A 13,258-nucleotide genomic window follows, 5' to 3' on the forward strand; every position below is an offset into this window, starting at 1 on the left:
GATGCCCTGCTGATCAGGGCTCTGCAGAAAGCTGAAAAATACAGTGTGAGACAGTTTCTGGAGTGTGGTGTATTCCTGACAAACACAAACAGGGCACCTGCGAAGTAAACCATGGATGTATGCTGAGGATGACCCCTATTAGGCATAAGATCTTATCTCATAAGAATATTAACAAAAGATGAAGATAGTCATAAAGGGAACAAGTGATGTCACAGAAACGAAAGTACAGTTCTCAGTGAAGCCTGTTGGGGGGGAATGCTGATCTCATTGTCTTTTCTCCCAGCATCCCACTGGACCCAGACCTGTGCAGGAAGGACACCCTCATTCCCCCACTAGTGGGGCTGAGGTGGTGCCTGGTTCCCTTCCCTCATGGGACCTTTGGGGGAAAACAGCAGATAGGAGCCAGCCACAGACTCCAGCTGGGAGTAGCATCTGCAGAAGCAGCCAAAGCAGGAAACTTTAGACATTTCAGAGAACTTTCTATAGTTTTTGACTGGATTTTCTCTGCCCTGTGCTGATTAGCTGTTCGCAAACCCCCCCCCCCCCAATCTCTTCACCTCAGGTTCACTCCAGACCTGCCATTCCTTTCTTCTCCCCTTCCCTGACCTCTGTGTCACCCTTCCCTAACCTTTTTCTTGCCATTTAGCTTATCGCCTCCTAAGTAACACCCTCTCCCCCTGAAAAAAAATTATAGAACTAACAGGACATTTGCTTCCATCACAATATTTACTCTGCTTGTGTGTTAATACCCCTTCCCTCCCCTATGTCTGCCTTGTCTATATTGAGTGTAAGCTTTTCAGGATAGGGACTGTCTCTGTTCATACTGTGCCTAGCACAATGGGGACCCATTCTTGGTTGTCCCTTAGGCACTACCGTAATAAACATGACTGATAATAATTATTAAGAATTCATATGAAACCCACCCAGTAACTCCTTTCCAGTAATTATTCCCTCCCAATAATTATCTCCTTCACACCTCACCCTATCACATCGGTTTGCAGAGGTCCTTTGGTCTATTCTTCGCTTTCTTAGCTGGTGAATGCAGAGAAGCAAATTTTTGAAGGGATCCTCTCATTAGTGAACAATCCTTATGTCAGATGCTAACTGAAGGTAATGGAGAGGGCTCATTCAGTTCCCGATTGATTTCAGGGAATAGGTACCAGAAAGAAAACCGTACCTGTTGGTGGAATTTATTGAGATCTGGGAGTACTCTTATTTCTATGGGTAAGGCTTGTTCTGGTCATGACAGTCAATATCTCTGATGGTGTTTTCATGAGGAAGAACATGATCAGCTCACTCCAGAGGGAAAGTCAGCTTCTCCTATTCTGGGCAGAGCCAAGTTTCTTATCTCTCTGCAGTGCCCATCAAGGGAAAGATGAACACCCAGGCTTACATGGCATATTGCATTAAGCAGAATGGAATCTGTACACACATGTATCTTCATTCTTGGTGAGTCAGTTTGATGAATTGGTGATTGACCTCTTTGCATTTGAAAAAGCAATAAAGTGCCCTATGGCTTCTCCCTGAATGATCTCCTACAAACTTGGGTAATGAGAGAGACAAGGTGGGTGTGCAGCTTGAAAGCTTTTTTTGTCTCCACCAACAGAAGTTGGTTCGTTTAAAGATAACTACCTCACCCACCTTGTCTCTCTCATAACCTGGGACTGACCTGGCTACAACACTACTGCAGACTTGGATAATGTCACTTCTGTGTGTCTTCCAACCTCTTTCACTGCTTCCCAGGACCATGCCAGCAATAGAAATCAGAGCACCAGTCGAAGTCAACAAAAAAACATTCTACTGGGTGAAGCAAAGTCCATGGTTTAACTACCATATTAAACAACTGAACCATAGCCTTGCATTCCTCCAAGAGGATATATGAAGAAGTCCAAATAAAAGATCAAATCTTTGTACTATAGTGTTCTCAGAATGTTCAAGAAATTTTGTACAAAGCGCAACATTAAATACTCCTTGATGGTATCATTTCTAATTCCAACCCCATAGGAATTGAGTGCACATCCTTGGATTTTCATTCTCGTCCTGTAGGTTGCTACCCAATTGAACCCTTGTGGCAGGTGTCAGTGTATTTTCCATTAATTGAAATAGACTTCCTGATAATTACTTTCTTCAGTATGGTGAATTTTGAAGCTGGGAGCTTTCTCTAATGACACGTCATATTGTATTTCTGATTCAGACATGAAGTCCTCATAACTATCATAGCATTTATTCCTAAAGCAAATCCTTCCCTCTGTGAAATGTCAAAATCCAATCTGTAGAAGCACTGACAGTCTCAGAGGAGAGAAGTCATGTGTCCTGTAATGAGATCTGCTAGGTGGCCATGTGGCTGCCAGGATTTACAGTACTCAGAATCTACATATTGATCACTCAGTCTTTATCCATGACAGGTTTTGTTCAATAGATGTCTTCTCCATACATCAGTGCCCAGGGGAAGATAAAATGAAGGTCATATAATTTACTTAATTTTGGGTGCCCCTTTTTTAAAAGTGATCCTGCTTCTCACCTTGAAGGATCACTGCTGTAAAAACCTCATTGTAATGGATCTTTGGACCCCAGGACAACAAAGAATTGGGAAAATCAGTCCCTTAATGCCTGCTTAAAAGACTAATTGGTGATATTCTGTTCTGTATACGTTTGTTATATCAGATAGTATCTGAGTGCCGTCTAGTTGTGCATTAAGCAACATGACTACATGTCTTGTCTCATGTTGTGTGTTCTTTCATCCTCAGAGGGAGAGGGGAGTAAAGTGTCTTGGTTTGGTAAGGTGTTTAATATACTGATGCCACGTGTTTGTATTACCAAAAGGAAGGTCAAAGAAATGTGCCTTCACTTGGAGCAGAATGGTGAGATTTGTGATAGTCCTTAGTTCCTAGGGGAGTTCATTCCAAAGTCTTGTACCACCCCAGAGAAGATTCTGTGTCCTGCACAGATATGAGAGAAGACTAGCTATAGTCCCTTTATAGACCTAAAGTCTACAAAACCTCAGTTAAGGCCTTGTATCTAGCCATTCATTGCACTTATGCTTCCTGAGTGATTGTGGCCTAGGTAGAAGCTTAGGAAAAAGTACAGAAGAAAGGGCCAGAAAAGCCAACTCTCTCCTCCCACTCCCCCCGTTAGTTAGTTAGTTTTTAGTTTAGAAGTACGTTATGCAGTACAACTAGATTCTTTAAGAGATAAATTTTGTGATTTAATCTTTAACAACAAGCAGTGTAGCTTCCAAAACAAATCTGATTTCCTTATTGAAGAGTGACCATTGGTTTCTTGGGGAACAATTGGATGCAGCATTGAAAGATGTTGACGGGTCTTTTAGTACTGCCTGACGTGAATAAAGAAAAAACAGCATTGCAACATCTTTTCACTTGAAGTATAATAGAAGGAGGCATCTAGGGAAAAGCAGATATGAAAATAGATTTTTCTAGAATTACATAGCAATTACTTTTCTAGAAGCAATGGCTTGGATGGATTCATAGACTATCCAAGGAAAATTGATGTTAGCCTGTCGGAGACACAGGCCTTTGGAAATGGAATTTCTTCACGCTTTGGCAGGATGGATTTGATTTAAATCACTAGTCAGGAAGACTCGATTTAATCATGGATTTCTACATTAAAAGTGAATTCTTGTTGGTTGTTATACCCTTAATACATATTCTTCACAATTCAGAGACAGATGTAGGTTTCATTTTTAGAAGTTACACACTATACATTTTAAAAGTGATTTATTTTGAAAGCTTTTCAGATTAGTTTTACAGCTATATCAGAAAATGAATGATTGCTTGGTTATTTCATTTAGCAAAGGTAATTGAAGCAGATATTTATGAAGTCATTGGAAGGTGAACTATCTGCAATTCAACAGGTTAATCATTAATATTTGGAGGATTTTCTTGCCATGCTGTATTCGGAGGAGAACATCACCAGACAGACATTTAAATTGTTTTATTTAACTAAAACAATGTTTATGTATTCTGGATTTTTTTCTTCAGCAAACGTAATATTTTAACAAAACAAGCATATGAATTTTTGAATGTAGTTAAACATTCAGGTTTTTTAAAATCAGGTTTGTTTTTGTTAAAATTGTTTTTAACTAAAATAGTTAATGAATTTTTTTTTTAAATAAAAATTAAATTGACTGTCAGCCAGGTCAACATGAGAAACTTAAAATATTGGCTTCTGTAGCTAACTCAGTAGTCTTCACCTTCATTTTCCTGTTTGTTCATAATCTGGAAAAGAAAAACAAGCTTTCCTGCTTTTTCAGGTCCCAAACAATTTCTCAGTTTGGAATGAATTCGTCCAAAGGAAGAAAATATTCTTTCTACACTGACAGAAGAATCTACTGCTGTTAAAAGTGAGATTATCACTTCAACAGTCTCTGAATCCAAGTGCTTAAGTGCCTTCCACCAGTTCAGTGGTGTGACTTTCTTTAAATCATCATCAGCAAACATTTTTTGAATGGTTCACACTTAGCCCTGAAGTTTATTATAGTTGGCATTATGGAGGGATGATTGCTGAATGTCCATGTCATAGCCAACTCCTCTTCTTCAGCAGTTAAGATTTGACCCTGTTACCAAGTATTGGGAATATTTGCAAGAAAATGAGCTGGAGATCGTGCTTGTCCCATTTGGTTTTTTAATGCATGTAATTTAACTCTTTCATTGCATATTTCTCTTTTTAAGATCTCAAGTCAGTTCCTTCCAGATTTCAACAGCGTCAGCAATAAAATGCATCCGATGAAGTGAGCTATAGCTAACAAAAGCTTATGCTCAAATAAATTTGTTAGTCTCTAAGGTGCTACAAGTACTCCTTTTCTTTTAGCAGTAAAACAGCTATTTCCCTGCATTTTGTTCAAGGCTACAGAAATAGGCTTCAGGATACTCAGCATGTGTTCAACATTTCTCTTAAGCCCAATGTTGAGAACTTTGGCTGTGACAGTGCCATCTGTTTTTTCAAGATTTTGTTCACAAACTCATCAGATTAGGCCAGTTCTTGATATAGTGCTCAAAACAGTCCACTACTGAGTTCCATTGCACGTCTTGTGGGGGAGTTAGCTTGGTTCCTCCCACTTTTTTCAGAGCAGCTGCTGCAAAGTGGCTGTTAGGGAAGTATTTTGTAATTTCAACAACATTAGCCTTTATTTCTGGAACACTGAAGTCTTTGTCTAGGAGGTGCATCAAATGAGCACTGCAACTATATGTTGTTAGCTTGGGACTCTCTTCTAAATATTTTTTCTCATCTTGGATACATTTGCAGCATTGTCGGTGACAAGTTGCGTACTAGAGATCTGAATTTTTTTTCACAGTTTGTTATAGCATTTACTGTTACCTCTTGTAAGTATTCTGTTGTGTGTGCATTTCCTGATGTATCAGTTGTTTCTGTAAGGAAGTCATTCACTTCTTCTGTTGTCGCACAAGCTTATACAACAAGATCATTGTGGACATTGCTCCACCCATCAAGACTCAGGTTAACAATTTTAACTGCTAGACCTTTTGCACACTGCTTAATTCTCTTTCATACACTCTATCCAGCAATTTGCCTGTGACATCTACTCTGTTGGGTGGACTGTATCCTGGTCTTAATAACTGAAACATGTAAATCAAGTGTGGATTCTCAATCAGACAGGAGAGTTTGTTGCATAAACAAACTGGGCAATTTTTTCATCAATTACCTCTTTTTGTAATCTGCTGGTTCTTACTACAAACTGATCTGTGGTTGTTTCTGGATGATGGAGATTTTTCTTTCTTTTTGCTACAGGTGATATACTGTGGCTATGTGATATACATGATATGACTGAAACACTATCATTGGCAGATAACTCTGAAATTATAGAAAATGAAGGTGCTCTCGAAGGAGAGTCTTCAGAATCCTGTATGTTGAGGATGGATTCTCCTAAACAAAATAAGTCAATGCAGTTATTTAATTATTATTACCATACTGCTCATTTAGTATTGCTCATTGCATTCACTGTCACTCGGTACTACTTTAAAGGTGAAATTGTAAAAGGAAGATCTGCCTATTTCAGCTATTTATTTTTTATCACAACTGCATCTAAAGTGATAGTACCAAAGAGTAACAACTATATTTTTTTTGCTCAAACATGAGAATTCAAGAATAGTCCAGAAGGAAGACAGGCAGTCCTTAAGAAAGAAGTATGAAATAAAAAAGTTTACCAACCAGAAGATCCTACATGTTCAGACATGTTCTTTTCATCATCTTCAATGCAGCTTCTTCCTGAGAAGGAACACTTCTCATGATGTTGTTTCATTTGGGCAACCAGGCCTTGCATTTCTTTGTTGCACTGTTTGCAATTTGCACACATCCCTGTCTTACCCCCCCAGGTAGAGGAACTTCATTAAAATATTCCCAAACTGGGTCTCTTTTACGGCCTGCTGCCATTATAGATTTTCCCTTCTAATGAGAGAATGGTATGGTAGATCTCAAGTCAGTGAAGGCTACACACTCAGAAAGACCTCAAGACTTCTAGAATATGCTGCTCAAACAGTTTCATTTTTGCCTGTCACTTCCTTCTCACATTTATTTCCAGACTTCTTCTCCTTGTCCAGATCTATTCCGCCCCCAACAATCTTCTGTTCATTGAACTTTTTGAAACTTTGTATTTTTAGAGAGAGGTAAGGGATTGACTCTGTGTACACAAATTTGCAGAGGGACAATAGGGTTGGGGTCTGTTACTTCTCACCTCTATTTATTTATTTATTTATTTAAAACATTTTTGCTGTTAGCAAGCATGTTATCTCTGGAGACACAAATCCACAGTTTGAGAACTGCAAAACTAAGCATCTCTGATGGTCTTTTCTAGACTGAGCACTGAGTTCCATTGCGTAGATAGGAAGATTAACCTAAATAATCTATACAGAAGCCCCTGAAACCCCATAATATTGGGTCCCTAATCCATGAATTGTTGGAATTCATTTACAAAACTTCTTTTAAACATTACATGAATATATTGTCTCATACTATATAATTTATAATCACTATTCCATGATGAGATATGTTTGATCTTTAATTAAGATAGGTTTTTTTCCTCAAAAAGCATTTTATAAAAAAGTCTGATTTAAATAAAAAAAATCCAATTTGCTAAAAAAAAAAATTGATTTTTATCCTCCCTGCACTTTGGCCCAACTCAGGAAGGACGGTGCAAATTTAAGCATCCCCTGAAGTTAGTCCAGTCCCCACAGTAAACTAGCTTACTTTAATTTAGGGTCCGTCTACATGGGAAGGTTATGGTGGTACAAGATAAGGTGTGAATTTAAACCAATATAGTTATATTGTTATAATTCACCATCTTGACAATCTTATTTCAGTATGTGTATCTTTTTGGAGGAGGGTGGGAGGGGATAATCATCTCTTTTTGGAAGGGATTTAAGATGATCCAAAAAAACCATTTTTGTTCTGGAATAAGAGCATTCACACAGGAAGTTATGCCGATATAGCTACAATGGATTCTGTTTATTAGCAACCTCTTGCTTTCCAGCAAAAAGTTGCTATTATCTGTAAATTGCCAATAAGTGGAAGGTTAGTTGGAGCTGCAGCTTGGGAAGTGCTGGGACATGCCTTTTCTGACTGCATCTCTACAAAGTGCCAGGCGACCATTGTTCAGCATGTTCCAGCACTTCCTTCTCTGGCTTCAGCCCAGCAAACCTGCCTGTAGGACTGAAGTAAGAGAAGGAAGGACTGTGACATGCAGAACCTGGGCTCCTGATGCAAGGGCAGGACATAGCCTGGAGAGCACAGGGAAAGGTACTGTGCAGCTCTGTGGGTCCCCAGGATCCCCATTCCCCATGGAAAGTCCTGGTGTCTGGGCTACAGCCCCCCTCACCATTGCTGCGCAGGCCACAGCCTCCCCTCCCTTCCTGCAGCCCCAGGACTCCGGCAAGGGCTCCCTTGTTGGGCACAGATACGTGCACCCCAGCCTGTTACCTTCTGTGTCAGCAGTGGGTCCCCAACCTGAGGAGGTTGCTGCAGCCAGGGAAAGAGGTGCTGGAAAGTACTGATCCCGCCCCAGTGCCAGGGCAGGATATAGGTTGGAGAGCCCAGGGTGAAGTACTGTGCAGCCCTAGTGTTTCCTTCCCTAGCTGCAGCCCTGCAAACCTGCACTTTCCAAAAAAAGGTGTTAGTAAGCAGCGTGCCTGTTGCCAGTATCAGAATCCCATGAACAGTAAAGTCAATGGGATGGGATCAGTTCCTGGCAAATGTTGCTATTAAGTGACAATTGTTAATATTGGGATAACGATTAAGCAGAATCTACTGTTTATAGGTTTAACTATGCCAATACAATGGGTAATAGTTTCTCATATAGACAAGCCCTTATGCTGATTGGCAAGAGTCTCAAGGTCCCAGTCCTGCAGCCAAAGATCACTGGAACATAAAGGAGTGCCAGCTCTGGCCTCTGAGGGCATATCTATGCTCGAAATACTACAGCAGCAGAGCTACAGTAGTGCTGCTGGAACACTTCAGTATAGGCACTACCTACACCACCTTTAGAAATCACATCTCTTTTGTTGGGCTGTGTAACAGAGTGTGGCAGGGCCCCCTTGGCTTCTGCCTCTGTTAGGCTCATAAAGTCACCCTGGGTTTTGTAACCACTGGTGCACTTTATTCTCAGGCTTGTTCCCACCACCATTTCACCACATACAAATAACCCTTCACTATCAGCAGGAACGAGGGAGAGCTACCTCCCTGCTTCTATTCCTTGCCTTTCCCCTTTAGTCCTGCTCTTCCTTGGTTTCCTTCCCCTGAGACTTTTATGCAGCCCCAAGCTAATTAGGTAGCAGCTGTTTCTGCCTCCCCAGTTAGGGCTAGGTTACCTCCAGCCCACTCTAATTTATTCTCCTAACGAGGAGCAGGTGTGATGGAGGGCTGAAACTGCAACCCTTTTCCCAGCACCCTGTCACAGGTTATTATAGGGTATGTCCATAAAGTATTAAGTAATTGATGTAGTCAAATACAGAGTCTTATTGGGTACTGTGATTCAGCACTTAAGGTCCTGCTGCTGGGTTTTACTGGGATCACTTTAAACTGGTTCTCCATAAAGCTAGCTGAACGAGCCAACTGGGAATTCCTTTGACATAGGAGGATTCCCTGGATGGCATAGAGATAGCAGAATACCTGCATGCCACCCTCTTTCACTGCCTTTGGCTTGGGGGCATGGCTGGAGAGCCATTGTATTTGACTCTTTGGGTTTAGGATAGTTGAGTGTAAGTTAGAGCAGCTGTTGGGCTGCGTTATTTTATAGCTCATGTGGCTGCAGAATCATGGGTGGGAAAGGGCACAAAGATAGTGTAGTCTCACCTGGTCTGTCCTCCCATAGCTGCACTGAGTTTAGAATCGGAGCCCAGGTGCCTGTATTGGCAAACCGGTTAGAGAGAAATGTGTTTGCTTCCTTTTATGTAAACTTCCTTTCTGGAATCACCCACAGTCCTACTCCGTTCTTTCTTCCTTCCCTTCCCTTTTCAGAAAACATGTTGTTGGCCCTGTTGGTTTATTGATACTTTTAATATTTATATCAACAGTTGCTTCTAAATCAGTGAATTGGCTGTGAGAGAGGACTGTTTCATATACAGGAGAATGTTGCCAGAATTATGTCTCCTATTAACTTCTCTGCCAGTCAGGCAAATGTGTAATATGGCCCCAGATATCTTTTTGGATGATTCCAATTAAAATAATCCTTATGTACAAATAAGGATAAACACCATACAATATCTGTGTCTGATCATTCACTAGATTTGCCTTGGCTGACTCAGAGAGGTGCTTCACTAAAGCTGCTGCTCTAAAAGGATTTAACCTCTCCTTTGGAGTTTATGTTGTGGGAAGGAAATGTTTAGCTTTAACCAGGGGTTGGTCTTTGGTAGATGCCCTTAATTAGCACATTACTGGAAGACTTGGCCATACTTCTCTTCCTCCCACTCCCTCCCAGTACTGTGAATTGTTCAAGTTACAACTATGATTTGATTGTCCTCTCCTTATGCCAACGGATTGGAGGTTGTGTCTGTTTTCTGTCATCGGAGCCTCACCACCTATTTTACTGCTGACAGTCCTGCATCCAGCTTAGCTTCTTCGTAAACCCAATGTAAACCAGGGTTGAATCCAGCCTTAATTACTCAGTGAGCTAAACAGGATGTGTAAATTATGTTTGGTGTGCTTTAAGGCCTAAATTCCAGAAGGCATTCCTGTTCAGGACAGCACTTTTACCTGTTCTGAAGCCCCGCTGAAATTGATCAGGGCCTAACAGTCCACACCAAAATTTAAAGGAATACATGTATTGATCTGGTTGGAAAACCATTCCCAGAGAGTAGTTATCAGTGGTTTACAGTCATGCTGGAAGGACATAACGAGTGGGGTCCTTCAGGGATCAGTTCTGGGTCCGGTTCTGTTCAATATCTTCATCAATGATTTAGATAATAGCATAGTACACTTATAAAGTTGGCAGATGATACCAATCTGGGAGCAGTTGTAAGTGCTTTGGAGGATTAAAATTCAAAATGATCTGGACAAACTGGAGAAATGGTCTGAAGTAAATAAGATGAAATTCAGTAAGGACAAATGGAAAATACTCCATCTAGGAAAGAACAATCAGTTGCACACATACAAATGGGAAATGACTGCCTAGGAAGGAGTACTGCAGAAAGGGATCTGGGGGTCATATGGACCACAAGCTAAATATGAGTCAACAGTGTAATGCTGTTGCAAAAACAGCGAACATCATTCTGGGATGTATTAGCAGGAGTGTTGTAAGCAAGACATGAGAAGTAATTCTTCTGCTCTACTCTGCGCTGATTAGGTCTCAACTGGAGTATTGTGTCCAGTTCTGGGCACATCATATTAGGAAGTATGTGGACAATTGGAGAGAGTCCAGAGAAGAGTGACAAAAATGATTGAAGGTCTAGAAAATATGACCTGTGAGGGAAGATTGAAAAAATTGGGTTTGTTTAGTCTGGAAAAGAGAAGACTGAGAGGGGACATTATAACAGTTTTCAAGTACGTAAAAGGTTGTTACAAGGAGGAGGGAGAAGAATTGTTCTTCTTTAACTCTGAGGATAGGACAAGAAGCAATGGGCTTAAATTGCAGCCAGGGAGGTTTAGGTTGGACATCATGAAAAACTTCCTAGCTGTCAGGGTGGTTAAGCACTGGAATAAATTGCCTAGGGAGGTTGTGGAATCTCCATCATGGGAGATTTTTAAGAGCAGGTTAGACAAACACCTGTCAGGAATGGTTTAGATCAGGGTGGGCAAACTTTTTGGCCTGAGGACCACATCGGGGTGCGAAACTGTATGGAGGGATGGGTAGGGAAGGCTGTTCCCCCCCACCCCCCACCAAACAGCCTGGCCCCCCGCTCCCTATTTGCCCCCTCCCACTTCCCTCCCCTTACTGCCCACCATCTAACCCCCTCCGCTCCTTTTCCCCTGACTGCCCCCTCCTGGGACCCCATGCTGCAAACCAGCTCCCCTCCCCCGGGACTCCCACGCCCTATCCAACCCCCTCCGTTCCCCGACCCCTGTCGCTCCAGAACCTCCGCCCCATCCAGCCGCCCCCTGTCCCCTGACTGCCCCCTGGGACCGCCTACCGAATGTATTTACCACTGCGCATGCCCCACTGCCACCCCTTTACCATGCTGCTCAGAGCGGCAGGAGCTCGTAGCCTCACTGCCCGTGCAGCAGCATGGCTGCAGGGGAGGGGGAACAGCCTCCCAGGCCAGGAGCTCAGGAGCCAGGCAGGACGGTCCCACGGGCCGTAGTTTGCCCACCTCTGGTTTAGATAATACTTTGTCCTGCCTTGAGTGCAGGGGACTGGACTAGGTGACTTTTCAAGGTCCCTTCCAGTCCTGTGATTCTATGATTTTCATTGTTTAGAGTAGTGTTAGTTGAATGAGTTCAGAGTTAATACATTTAAACATACAATTGAAATTCAGTGTCCTTATCTCACAAACAGAAAGAAGCCTAATTTAAAGTATTCCTTTTGTAAATGCTGTTTTATCTTAATATATCACACGACGAGTATGTTGAAAGACGTATAAAAGCTGTGGGAATTAGAATGCAAACCATCTAGAAATATGCTGAATTATTTCTGTAACCAGTGTTCAGAGTTCAAGAATTGAATTTGAAATGAATCTCTAAATTAATTTAAACTGCAGTCAAGATTTGGTTACAGCTTTAGAGAGTTATAAAGATGAATTGTTAGCTTTATGAACTAGATTGTTAGTAATATGCCTCATTCTCTTTTTTAGACTCTATTTGATAATCAGAACAATGCTTCAAAAAAAGAAGAGTCAGAAAACATTAGTAAAAATGATAGTTCAAAGAAGATGTCAGTTGAGAGAGTTTATCAGAAAAAGACTCAACTTGAGCATATCCTCCTCCGTCCTGATACGTACATTGGATCAGTGGAACCTTTAACTCAGGTGAGTTTTTCTATTAAATTTACAGTTTTCCTGGTGTTCTGTCATTTCAATGATGAAATTACTGTTGTGGCTGTTTTATTCCAGAATATCATGTTGAAAGCTTTTATAGTTTGTTCATGCGTGCGTTGAAATAGGTCAGGAGAAGCATTTTTTAGCAACATTTTGAAACAACATATGCTCAAATCTAGTATACTGATAGTCTTTATTTATTTATGTTGTTGTCTTCTTTGGGTGCCTACTATTTCATATTCAATACTTGATGAGTTTACCTGCCTCATTTTTAGATAGAGAATAGACAGAAGACTCCTCATGGGATATATCTATATATGTGTAACATTGTTTAAAGAACTCAAGACATCAGCAAGAGGAGTGTGTGTGTGTGTGTGTATATATATATATGTATGTATTGGCTAGCAGACGCCTCTTACTGATGTCTTGAGTTCTTTAAACAATGTTGCACACCCTAGGATCCTGCCAGGAAGCAGGAAGCTGTGGAGGTTCATCATGAAGCTCTCCTGAGCTCAGCTGTGATTTCCCCTTTTAAAAAAACTCTTTAATTTTTGCCAAATGTTTCGGTTTCTCTCTCCCCTAGCATAGCAGCAGCAGTCTGGTTGGGAGAAGGACTTTACTGAAATAGGGCGCAAAGCTGGGGAGATGGATAGAAGCAGCAACTTTATTCTATCATTGTGGGTTGCAGCAGTAGGGGATTTAAAGGGCCATTGTTTTGCTCTCATAACTTCAGCAGCAGAGCTAGCAGCTCTCGCCGCAGCAGACAACCACATAGTTTGGGGAGAATTTCAGCATTTGTGGGGCATCTCTTGGTATTTGGACAC

At 41.3% G+C, this 13,258-nt stretch overlaps 1 protein-coding gene across 3 annotated transcripts in view; it reads left to right on the forward strand.

Annotated features, from left to right (window-relative positions):
* Positions 1 to 13,258, forward strand: part of TOP2B (DNA topoisomerase II beta) — a 129,555-nt gene that overhangs the window by 27,774 nt on the left and 88,523 nt on the right. For all 3 annotated transcript variants that reach the window (XM_084618113.1, XM_084618114.1, XM_084618115.1), the window contains exon 2: positions 12,252 to 12,425. In XM_084618113.1, coding sequence (XP_084474239.1) covers positions 12,252 to 12,425 — 174 coding nt within the window. The remainder of the gene's footprint in view (positions 1 to 12,251; positions 12,426 to 13,258) is intronic.

The sequence above is a fragment of the Lepidochelys olivacea genome, assembly GCF_965140295.1.
Source record: "Lepidochelys olivacea isolate rLepOli2 genome assembly, chromosome: 2".
NCBI lineage: Eukaryota > Metazoa > Chordata > Testudines > Cheloniidae > Lepidochelys > Lepidochelys olivacea.